Raw genomic sequence first — 12,891 nt, forward strand, 5'->3', positions numbered from 1 at the left:
TGGCCACTGACTCATTTTCAGTGCATGCCCACCTCTTTCAGTAGCCTACGGCAAGAGAGCGGGCTCATCTCCGAACTAACATACTGTAAGCTACAGTTTCATGCACCAAAATACCCGCGATTAGTTGCCAGCGAAAATCGATTATTAAACTAGTTTCCAACTAATTTAATAATCGATCTTAATCGATTTAATCGATTAATCGGTGCAGCCCTAGATCACACTACATCACAGTACATGTCAGCATGGCCACTGACCAATCAGCATCGACTTGGAACACATCCAACACCAAAGCTAACATGAAAGGTCTGTTTCTAAAACTGCAGACTGTTAAAATTCTCTGCTCACAGTTTTCAACCAGAATGTTCTGAAATAAATGATACTTTCAGCTTATATGTGTTTTTCTTTTATGTGCTTATATGTGGAAATTCTTCACCACTAATGGGACAGAACCAGAAATGGTAACTCCATTGACTCTATTCTTTACATGAAAATGAAATGTTGTGAAAAGTCACTGAAGTCTCGCTGTTAGACGTGCACCGATCGACAAATTTCCTTAATTTTGGGGGATCTGTGATCGGCCCATCCTTACATATGAAACTAATCTTATATACTTCTGGGAAAGTCTGAGAGCCAGCCATTGTTGCTTTTTGCTCTGAGAACTAAAACTCAGGAAACTTTTTTGGTTGTTTGAGTTAAAACATGAAGATTTTATTGTTTCACAGCTATTGTTAAATGATTTTCAATAAATTAAGAGTGAAACATTGAAGGTATATGCTGTCAGTTATAAAAAAATACAAAACATTGGTGATCATTGATCAGCCAGAAAATTGTGATCAGTGCACCCCTACTTGTTATGTTCTACAACAAAAATCAAGGTTGAAAATTTAAATTGAAAGTGTTTCAATTAGTGTGCTATAAAGGGTTAATGAACTTCTGCATGTAAATTAGATTTTTGATCAAATGTCAAATACCTTTGAAAATTTACACTAATTACCCACACATTGGTAAAATTTTGTAAACATCCCAGAGTGTTGAGGCTGAGCCGTTTCAATGAAAATAAAACTTTTTTGCTGTGTTTTCCACTGACCTGCCGGGTGGAGAGGATAGGGAACGATGCAGACCCACGCTGGAGTTCAGGTCGTGATAGTAGGGTTGGCTGGGCATGTCGGCCATGGAGAAGTTTACCGCCGCGCCGTGGGTGATGGGCACTGCAGAGGACACAGGGAAAACAAAGAGAGACAGTTAAACTGTAATCACCGCAGACGGAGGACTTCGATGTCAGCAGTGCTGTCAGGACGGGTACTTAGTCTTTCCCCAGCCTTGCATCCGGAGACGCACAATTAATTGCACGATAGCTTGACTGACTGTTATTGACGCTTTGTGTTTAGAGGCGCTCTGTATCAAATTAAGCGCTCCCTTTTCTCAGGTTAACTGTCTGACCATCACAGCGTTTCTGCTGAGCTCTTGGATTAACAAGTTAGAGCTTCCCAAAGTAGCAGTGGCTGCAGGTAAGCACTTTCTCACAGGCTGAGTTTAGTTTGTTTGTTGGATGGAGATTATAATTATCTTTATTAGAGCCAGTGTTGAACTTTTTCCAGTGATAGGAAATAATTTAATTGTCATGAATATGTAAACAAACAGTGACAAAAACCAGAGATTGAACAATTTATTGAATGTTTTCTCCAGCAACAAACACTATATATAATACAAACAGTTGTACGAGTTGAATCTTCTCTTTTCTAGCACCTATAATAAAAGCAGCATCTCCTCTCAGAGTGATTTACAGTGGAAAAGGTGTTGTTTTTCTGGCTGTGGTCAAGGTGAGGTATATTGTTTCCAAAGAGGCCGGGCCGGTGTTTACGGAACAAAAGGAGTTCGCCACCCATCCTCACTCTCTCCCCCTCTCCCTCCTCTGTCTCTCGATGTCTCTCCCCCTCCAGTGTGTGGCCCGCTAGGCAGCCTGCAGCTCGAGCGGTGGCTTGGTTTGGAGTCGATGAGAGGATGGAGTGTGTGGCGCCGTCTGTTGTGGTCTGAGGTTCACCACTGGCACGATCCCTCCGCCAGCCTCCGCCCTGGCAGCTTGCTGTGGCCCTGGCAGCGTCCCCTACCCGCTGCTACCCACACCGAGCTGTCTGTGGAGGAATGCATCCGGCCTGAGGACGCTGAATACAAGACCATTGTTTTGTTTTTTTCTTTTTTTCATTCATAGCTGAGGATACCCCCGACCATGTCTCTCTGTGCTTGGTTCTCTCTTTCTCTTTTCTTGGCTCGGTTCAATATTTGTGATGCCGCTTGGCTGCCCAGCCAGTCATCTAATTTAATAATCTGGGCTTTGACTTTTAAGCTTAAAAAGCAGCCAAAGAAACAATAATGCTGCTAATCATTCGCCACACAGTGCTTCTTTTAGCAGATTACTGTACGAGGGGGGAGGGGGACAAAAAGTACACTATTGGATCAGCATTGTCTTTGCCTGCACATGCCCACATTGCTGTTGACAAAATATTTGTTGCACTTGTAGCTGAGGCTCCTGTTGCATTAATGAGTGTCCTCCTTCAAATGCTGGTTTGCAAGTCGGCCTTGAACTCCGCAGCTCCCTTTGATGGACTTCAAAGAATGTCTCAACAGGCTGAGAGTTGGGAGAGAAGCGCGATGACGGACGAGCGGCTGCTTAGATATCTTCCCGGGGAGTGACCGGCTGAGTGAGTGACAATTCCTGTGTGTCCATCGACCTTTTTAAAATTCCAGCTCGACTTCAGTCGGCTTTAGTGAAACAGGGCTCGGTCACATGAGAGCAAACACGCTGGCGCAGCGGCCATCTGGTCAGGGGGCAAATTAAACACTAAACAAAAACACCGGCTTTCAGAGTGGAGTCAGCCTGAGAGTGATGAAAAAAGGCTTCTGCATCTCGTACGAAGAGACTGTTCGTAGAAACAGTCGAATATAGAAGGTAAACAGAAACAACATCAGCTTAAAGCTAATTTCAATCTATCGTTCTTGGATGCTTCACAAACTATCAGACAAAAGGCCTGCCGTGAGAGCTTTTACATTTACATACGTTTGATTTGGATAAAAAGAAATTAAAACATCTGCTTGTTGTTTTCTTGGCTGATTTTAGGTGTGGAGCTGCTGAAAAATGGAGAGTCCTGCTTTCACAGAACACAGATGGCATCTTGAGATCAGTTGTTTGCTCGAACCAACTGTCCAAAACAAAGATATTCAGCTTACGATCCCAAACAAGAGAAAAAGTTCTTACTTTTGAAAAGTGAGGGATGTCAATTTTATTTGATTGTTTTCACCCTGTGTTAAATCATAGTGCTTACTGAGACGCAGATGCAGCCCAGCACAGGTATGTCTCTTTAAACACAGGTTGCTGGGGGTAACCATAGTCGTCCTCCACCTCAGGCGCGTTCCAAAGCTACAGCTCAGAGGCAAAGCAGGTAAACGGCGCCTCAGGGTGCTCACCTACTAAAGGCAAGAGCGCTCAAATCTGGAAGAACAACCGTCAACGGCTTCTCGGAGGGCAGACATGTCTCTACAGATGCACACAGGCTCATGCAGCCGTCTGCAGTCGTGTGTTCCTTTTGTACAGAGCAGACTGGACAAACTTGATTTACTACAGTACAGTTGTACAGTGGATTTCAGTTCATCAACGGAGGCCCTGTGTCTTAGAAAAACTAAACGTTTCATGCTGTGTGAGGAACCAGTCGTGTTGTTTACGTGAGAGCAGATCCTCCTTTAAGGACATAGTTAAAGTCCCCACATGCTGAGATGTCTCAGTTATCTGATCAGACTTCCTCCTCAGGCTGTGTGGGCACATACACACTGTGATTGATTGACATCTCCCTGACTCTCAGATTAACTGGGTTGCACCTGTTAGGGCAGAGAAACTTACACCTTCAACATTCTTGTACGTACAACGACTTTGGTGTCCTCATTTGATTCCTCGCTTCGCTCCGCCCAGCTTCAGCCTGAGCAGAGGTTTAACCAGTGATGGGTGAAGGAATTAGGGAGGAGGGGTGTGTATTTACAGGGATGGTTAAAAGTACAAATAATAATGTGTACTTACTTCTGGATACTCGCACCAGTTCTGTAACACTGAAGACTCCTGATTTGATGAAGCTGTCTTCCAAGTAGACTGTGGGACAAAGACATGGAGAAAATCAAAAACAATGTTCCCAATTTTCTGTGTGTTTTCTGTAAAGTCAACACTGAAAAAAAGTGAAATCTTATCAAATCTTTTTGTTTTGTTTTCAGTAGAAAATGTCTTTTTAGACTTATGAGCCACATTCACCTGAGCAGTCGAGAAAAACGTCTAGTTTCAAGTTATTTAAAGGCAAAAATGAGGTCTGAATTGCTTTTAACAAGTAAAAAAAAATCTCTCTGTTGCTGGTATTAAGACATTATTCTAGCTTCAAGCTAATTTTTGTTGTTATATACAGATTTTACAAGATATTTAGACCTAAATTTTGTCTTTAAATATCTTAAGACCAGACATTTTTTTGGCTGATCAGTTGAATGTGGCTCATATCAAGTATGACAAGTCTTTTTTTTACTAAAAATAAGACAAAAACACTTAATAAGATTTCATTTTTTGCAGTGATTAAAGCATTATCTAAAGTAACTGAATCCTAATGTCTGGTTTTAAGGCTTTAAATCAATTCTTCATGTACTTTAATTTAATAACTCTCTATTTATAGAAACTGGCCATCATCCTAAATGTATAAATGCAGTTATTTAAAAGCTGATGAACCTCTTTGACTCCAGCTTTTTCATGTTTGTCCTTCCGTAGTTGAAGTAATCATCATTTTATTCGGTTTAAACATGCACTTAAGAATCAGTGTATCGAAGCGTCCTCAGTTAAAATGTTACAGCACCCAAAGATTGTGTGTGAGCAGCAAAGAGTGACAGGACAGGTGTGAGGAAGAAGAGGAGGGAGTGACATTTAGTCTCCTGCTGCTGCTGCTGCAAGTGCAACCAGTGAGCCTGAGGCGCTGCCCATTTGAGTAAACACACAAGCAAACCTTAATATGTGTCAATATTGACCGTGACAATACTGCTACGATACAGTAGAACAATGGGACAGCTCAAAGAGTCACTCCCGGCTGTATTTAAAGTTCAGATTATTTTAAAATTGTGAGGTTGCTCAAGTCTTCCCAGTGTAAATAAACCTCTTATAATCAATGTGGATTGTATCAACAGCGCCAGATTTTCCTCTGTTTTCTGAAAATTATTTAAAGACTCCACAATGTTGTTTATTTTGCGTTTGTTGTGTTTTGTATGATCTGCATCTGAGCAACAGTAATCAGAGGCTGTCAGTCAAGTAAAACAGCCAGACAAGTTATTGACACCCAAATGACTCTGGCTCAGCTTTGATGCCATGCCAGCAGCACTCGCTCCATGCCAGACAGATAGGCGGGCGGCTCGATTGGCACCTACAAAGCCCTAATGCCTCCAGTGAGCCAACGGCTTTTGTGGGGAACTGTGCCGCTGCTGAGGGCCTCCGAGGCCTGAGTCACTGGCTCACTAGCATGTTTTCCTTGGCACTTGTAACGGCAGAACCTGCTCTGGAGGTAGAAAACTAATTACACTTCTCCAACTATTTTCATTCCAGCATTGTGACGACACAGCACGGGTCAGTCCGGGGGAAACGGCGGCGCTGTCAGTGTGGAGTCTCTCCTTGACACAGTCAGGTTCCAGCCAAAGGTGCAAAAGCATTTTCACTACAGATCTGGAGAGCCGCTCTGATCACATTTCTCTGCGTTTGTTTTGCCACAGGAGTGATGTCAATTAAAAATTCATGTTCCTGTTAAATTTTATTCCTCAATGAACAAAGTTAAAAACTCTGGCCTTCACCAAAGGGTGTCATAGAGAGGGCAGAAAATGACTGCTGCTATTCACAGAAGTCATTGAAGTTATCTTTTTAAGTCTAATTGGGCCCTTTTTAAATTCCCTCTCAGGAAATATCATGTTTCTATTAGATATTGGATTTTTGGCGATATCTGATATGCTGATATATAGAAACCCCTTTTGGCCAATGACGATACCGATAATTACAAGTTTGTTTTTTCCACTGTAAAGAAAGCTAAGTCTATCCTGTACTGGAATTTATATGTTACTCTTATTGTGACGGTCTTATTTGTTTAAGAAACACACATAAAACAAGACAAAAAACATTTGATTTTACCATAAATAAGAAATGTATTATTTTTTTCAAACTCAAGACATTCAGTATTGGAATACAGAAAAATAATTTCTTTAGATCACATGAACTTTAAATGTACAATGCATTTTTAAACATAACCAAGTTGCATTTGATTATTTTAGAGCTACTGTAACAACCTGGTGACAGACACAGAGCTCTGCAGTGCAAATAAATGAAGTGCTACATTTTATTTAAGGAGCTTATTTTTCAGATGGAAAATAATAATAATCCTAACTGAATAGCACCTTATCGGCTGTGCATACCGGCAGAAATTTTCATATCTGCCGATACTGATAAACGTGTTTTTAAGCTTTTATCAGCCGATACCAATATTGTGCTGATAATATCGTGCATCCCTAACTATTTCTCATTTTGGTTAAATAAAACCAACACTCAATCTTATAAAAAAAGGTTTCTCAGACATATTGCATGCCTGTTAAGGCTGAACAATTAATCAAATTCTAATCGACATCGCAATTTAATACAATGCAATTTTCAAATCGCAAAGGCTGAAATTTAAAAGAAAAAAATAGAGAAGAGTTTTAAAGTACATTTAAAAAGTGCAATCCACAAGCATACATATATCACTGGTTGTGCCAAAACTTTTTTTTTATTTACATTTCTGCACTTTATTTAGTGTGAGATTCATAGAAGAGAAGATTCCTGTTGGTTTTTTTCTCTGATTTTATTTAAGGAAGTTAATGATAGTTTTATTACACGTCTACAAGGCTTAAAGTTAAACCAATCAGTCAATATTCTGCTGTGTTTGTAATAGTTAAAGATACATTATTCATATCCATTCATCTCATTTCATCATAACATGTAGGCCTGGCCTACAGGAAAGACTTGTTTATAAGTTGACAATATCCTTTGTTGCATTGGTCATACAACAGAATGTTGTATCGCTTGTGTTAAGTGAGTAAGGTAGAAGACATACATCCCTCCTAAAAATCCCATGCTAAATTGCAATCGCAATATTGGTCCAAAAAAATCACAATTAGATTATTATCCAAAATCGCTCAGCCCTAATGCACTTAAGGCTGCAACACCGCTGTTGTTTTTTTTCCAGCTAAGGCTTTCCTCTTTTCCTCTGAGTCACTGAGTTCACAGCAGATCAACACTATTTAAACTAGGTAAGTTATGGTGTACACAGGCAACTGTGCAGAGGAACAATAGAGTGATGACAGGAGGGAGGAGGGAGGATGACTGGTACTGTACATACCTGGAAGAGGGTTCTTGCCTGGCTCATTGTTACTGGGACTTCCTGACTGCTGTGAGTCTGCAAACACACAGAGAAATGGGAGGGAGGGAGGGAGGGAGGGGGTTACAACATGCCATCTTACTGAAACACGGTGTTCTTGTCAGCATTGATTATTTCCAGCAAAGATAACCAAGCTGCTGGGTCAAAAGGCTGCTTTAAGGTGTTGTAAGAAATATGGAATTCAGCTGTTTTTATAGTGTTTCCGCGGGATTTTATGCCTAAAAACTCAGTGAGGTCATTGCTTTACTTGATGAATCAATAATGAAGTAACTCCTGTGAAGACTTAAAGCAAGAAAAAGTGCATTTTGTTACTAATTTACCAAAAAGAGAAGAAATGTATCCAGTGAAGATAATAAAAAGACAGGTCTGCTGAAACAGCGAGAAAGGGGAGGGTGAGAAGGCTCAGTGTCTGACACGGGACAGTTCATAAGTTTTGTACCAGCAGACGTCGGGGTAATTTTTCAAAGGGGCTGTAGGAGTGTAAAGGAAGGGATACAGAATGTGTTCGGTCCTGCTGTGCGAGGTACGAGCACAGAACAAAACGCTGAGAGAAGACAGGAGGGGCGGGGAAACACAAGGAAACATGTGTGGAATTCTTTCCACGGGCTACGGTGCGCAGGAGCTGGTATGAGATGGCCCGGACTGACGTCTTTTCGCTTGATGCCTCTCTGAGAGGGGAACCAATCATGGGAGGGAACCTCCTGACACAGACAGGCACAGGTGGCTTTCTCTTTCTACAGGATAAGTTCTAAAACATGACAATGAAATGGACAAAGATTTTGATCTACGTTGCTTTTAAAACTGGAAAATCATTTTAGCGAGGCCTTACAGCAACACGTGATTAACACTGGGGAAAATAAGGGACAGCAGCATCTGAGTGGACCCCCGTGATGTTTCAAAGTGGCCCAAACATCCACATGCTCAGAGTCAGAGAGGCCCAAAAGAGAGATTATCATCTCTGCTTTTAACAAGAAGCGGGAGACAGTGAACTCAGATACCCTCGCCTTGCAACAACACCCCTTTTCCTGCTGCAGCTCCCATGAGCTGTGTTACGGAGGCAGCGGAGGGAGAAGGAAAAAGAAGGAGGGGGCGGGGGGGTGGACGAGGAGGAAGAAAAAAAAAGTTAAAAGATTTATCCCTTTCTTGTTCTCCCTATGTGTCTCTCTGCTTCTCTCTCTTGTTCCCTCTCTCCTAAATTTGACTATTAAACGGCGCTGCAAAAACAGAATGTTCTTGGCCGAGGCTCAACAATGACAAAGTAGGGAGGGAACAGGACCATACGTTAAGGAGACAAAAAATCCCCTCTTTTCAGTGTGCTAAAACCCCCCCACCAAAAAAAAAAGAACAAGTAACGTACATGTTGTGGTCTTAAAGTGGATTCTGCTTTTTAACATCTTCAAACATGAGCTTGACTCGTGTTGTGTCATCATGTAGTCCTACAGGTATCAAAGGATCTCTCTTAAATCTCTCAGGTATGCATGGAAATGAGACTGAAAGAAGTTTTGGCAGAAATAATGATTCAATTGTTGATTGTTTGCATCGAAAAGTTGCAAATAACTTTTTTTTCTGATTAACAATTTAACTCCAAAAAATCATATTAAAAGGTTGCAAAAAAGAGACACTAATGTGAAAAGCTGTAACAGCCTGAGCTCTGCAACAACTCTCTGATTTGTAAGTTACACGCTTGTAAACAAGCTCAAGTCATTGTGTGACATCAGCAAAATGCAAAGTTTCCTCTGTCTTCATCCACTAAGCAATGAGTCCCTGAAGTTGCCCCCCATGAGCGCACACACACACACACACACACAGTGTGTAGAGGTCTTTGTGTGCAGGAAAGTTTGTGTCCATTTGGCACAGCACATGTCCATAAAGTGATTGCAGGGAGCTCAGCGGCCTTGTCTCCCTGCCTCCCCCTGCCTCCTCCCCCTCAGTGCCACTTTCAGAGTCATCCATCAGTCTACTTACGACTGCCAACTCGGCACTCGCACCCCGAGAACTGCTGAGAGGGAAAGAAACAGGCAAGGGGAGAGAAAAGGGCACAGTAGGGTAGAGAGGAGGTAAACGCTGAGAGGAAAAGAAAAAAGGAGCGTGGAGGCTGAGGTGCAGGCGGGAGAGGTGTTACGGTGCATTCGGATGGGATCAGAGTTTGTGGGTTTTTTTGTTTCCTCTTTCAGTTCTTCGAGGCCTGAACAGGCAACCATGACAAAAAGAGCAGATGGTGATGGCAATTAGAGATCCCAGGCAGCTTCTTCCAGCATGAGGCCCCACTGTAGCACCAGGAGAGACCACCTGGATGACTCAAGGTGGGATGCGAGCATATGGCGCATCTGCCAGGCCTGCACCGGAGCAGGAAACACCTCCCCCTGTTGCATTACATTCTACCTTTGACCCAAGAAGGGCAGCCTCGTGCTTCTTCGTTTTCTTCAGGCTGGTGACGGTGGTTAGAGCTTTGCTTGCACATTTGTCAGGCGAGAATGTGATGATTAAACCTGCTCAGCGCTTATTATGCCTCTAATCACCTTTGTCACTCAACAGGTATTTAAATAAAGCCCCAATTTAAACTCTTAGGCAGGCTGGGAAAAGAGATCCCTGGATGGAAACTGAGATAAGTGGATGGTGATTTCAGAAAACGCAGTCGATAAAGTGGTGTAGCTCAGCTGAAGGAGTGGGAGATGAGGAGAGCTGAGGTCTGGTATCTGTAACTAAAAGGTGTCCTGTGCAGAATCCAGGCCAATCCGATAGTCTTCAAATAAACAGTAGTGAAACCTGTAAATAAACAGTTGCGGTCGAGGAGGCTGGGCTTTGCCCTGAGAGCTTGGCAGGGCTCGATCACAGGGCCAGACAACACACACACACACACACACACACATAAACACTGCTGCACACACGGTCCTTTTCCAAAAACAACATTTCTTGGCACCCTCCGTCCCGGCCACTTGTTTAAATAAACAAACCGGTTCATGAAGGAAGTGAAAAAACAGATCCATGTATGATTCAGATTATCTGCTGTTACTCAGCAGGAAAAAAAAGCGAGGGGGGAAAAAGCAGCTGAGGGGGCTTGTGGGTATTTTGGATGTGTCCACGAGTTCTTACACCTTCTTGTCCGGTGGGATACTTATCATACCACTGTAACGATTAGGGCAATTAGGGGTAATGGCAACAGAAATCTGGCTCGGCAAGAAAGTTTCTCAGTGCTTGTGAGGTTTCTCCACGCCCATGTGTGTAACTCGCCTGGATTTTATAATCACTAAAACACTCACACACACACACTCTCCTCAACCCACCCGCTCATTTTTTGGCATGGTACCCATTCTGTTCCCACTTAATCGCAGAACACACATGCATATGCACACACTGTGTGGATTAAATTAGCCACATAGTTTGGGAAAGTTTCTTTTTTTTGACAGCGGTGGTGCACGTTCCTTGGCCGCAAACACTTGCAGACACGTACAGATATCCTCCACAAAAAAACAGTGCGCACGCGCGACACGCACACCCTGCAGATGCATACCGCTGTCGACATTTCAGGAGGAGAAGCCTGTCTGGCAGCCATTTTATGCCGAGCGGGGTTCTGTGCACATGTATAGCACTCTGGCTGCCAGAGGCATGGGTCCTGAGCCAAGACGCATTTCAGCAGCCTGGGGAGGCGAGGGGAGGGGAGCATGGAGGAGAGGTGGAGAGGTGGAGAGGGGTGGACTCCCAGAGAAGTAGGGAAACAGAGAGCGAGAGGGGCAGAAAATATCGACCTAATTACCGAGCAGCTCTGATGCGTAATGTTTCGACAATACAGCTGCTCCTGAGTAAATATTTGATGTGGCCGAGCAGACTTTCTGCTCAGTGTCCTCCTGCTTTGCTTTCCTGTTCCGCTGCAGGAGGCTTCACTCTGTCCTTTCTTGGATGTGCACAATCACAAATGTGTGTGTGTGTGTGTGTGTGTGTGTGTGTGACCACAGGGTCATGCAAGCCTTTACTGTATGCATAAATGACTACATGAGCTGGTATGGAATGTGTGCATGTATGTGCGTGTGTGTGTGTGTGTGTACTTTGTCCCGTGTCCTCCTCTGCTCCTGGTTTCTATCATTCACAGCTTCGCCGATGACCTCACACTGCTCGGGCTGGCTTCCAACAGCCGGCAGAACCTGCTCTCTCCTCCAAATCTCTTTCTTTCTCCTCCTCACTATCTGTCCATCGCTGTCCCTGCGCCTGCAACAGTATCCGCTCTCCATTGTATGTTTTCATACCAGCCTGTGTGTAAATCTGCTCTTCAGTTTGTATCAGTGAAGATATCGTCTCACGGCTGATAAGCATACACTATATCTTTCTTCAGATTTCTTGATTCTCTCTTTCATCACACCTATCCCTTTTTTTTACTTTAATGTCCCCATCTGTGTCGGTGCCCCCTCCTCCTCCTTACCGCCTTTTTTAATGCTCCCCTTCTCTCTGTTTCTTTCTCTTTGTTTCTCTATCTCTCTCTTCTCCCTCCCTCACGCTTTGTTGTCTAAACAAAGTGGCCTTTATCAGGATGAGCCGCAACCCAAACAAGCCAAACAAAAGATATGGGCGAGGAAATCTGCCCGTAGAAGAGGGAGGATCTTATCGTGCCAGCCATTGTGTGCCAGCCTGCCAACTGGCGATGCCCCCCACTGACGACCCCTCCCCACGAACACACACACATGCACACACACCAAATTTTGGTGTCTCTGCCCCCCTCTTCAATCATGCGTGGTGTTTTTTGAAAGCGCTGGCACCTGACCCACAGAAGAGAAGGGATACTGACACTGAGAGTGAAGGGAGGATGAACACTGGGCGCCATTTTGGATTTCACACAAGAAGATGAGCTCAAACCGAATCCAAAAACTTCCTTTCTTTCTTCGTTAACCACAACACTTTCTTCGCTATGACCTCGTCGGCGCACTCTGCTGTACTCATTATCAGCGCTACCTTCACACAGACAGAAATGGAGAGTATAGAATTCCCTTTGACAAACTATGACGATGTTCCCCTGGCGCTGTCCTTACACTCTGTGACACTGTAATGATTATCTCATAATTGGAACAAGGCGAGTGTTTCTTATTGGCTTAGAGGAGCACCTGGTAATCCGTATAGCTGCCCTATCAAATGACTGCCACTGACGGGGAATGCAGGTACAGTAGGATGGGTTACACACACAAACACACACACTTTCACACACACACACTCAGGGCATTAAAAAGACAAGGGCATGGAGGAAAAGGAGAGGGGCAAAGTTGAAACGTCTGCGAGAACAATGACATTTTGCCGTCTTTTCTGCGAGCCAGACACCACAGACCTCTTCAATAGAGCAGGAGGGGACACACACACACACACACACACACACACTCACACACACACACACACACACACAGTAGGACTGTCAGAGTTTCAAGACTTATGGAATCAAGTGGGATCC

General features: G+C 43.5%; 1 protein-coding gene across 4 annotated transcripts in view; it reads right to left on the reverse strand.

The window, feature by feature from the left end:
- Positions 1-12,891, reverse strand: part of LOC141811268 (nuclear factor 1 B-type-like) — a 72,851-nt gene that overhangs the window by 23,774 nt on the left and 36,186 nt on the right. For 3 of the 4 annotated variants that reach the window (XM_074699258.1, XM_074699257.1, XM_074699260.1), the window contains exons 3-5: positions 7,425-7,481; positions 4,067-4,135; positions 1,088-1,208 (exon numbers count right to left, since the gene is read on the reverse strand). In XM_074699258.1, coding sequence (XP_074555359.1) covers positions 1,088-1,208; positions 4,067-4,135; positions 7,425-7,481 — 247 coding nt within the window. The remainder of the gene's footprint in view (positions 1-1,087; positions 1,209-4,066; positions 4,136-7,424; positions 7,482-12,891) is intronic. The other variant, XM_074699259.1, reaches the window with a different exon arrangement.

The sequence above is a fragment of the Halichoeres trimaculatus genome, unplaced genomic scaffold (assembly GCF_033239565.1).
Source record: "Halichoeres trimaculatus isolate MK-OKI-2021-1 unplaced genomic scaffold, fHalTri1.1 fHalTri1_scaffold_22, whole genome shotgun sequence".
NCBI classification, from domain to species: Eukaryota; Metazoa; Chordata; class Actinopteri; order Labriformes; family Labridae; genus Halichoeres; species Halichoeres trimaculatus.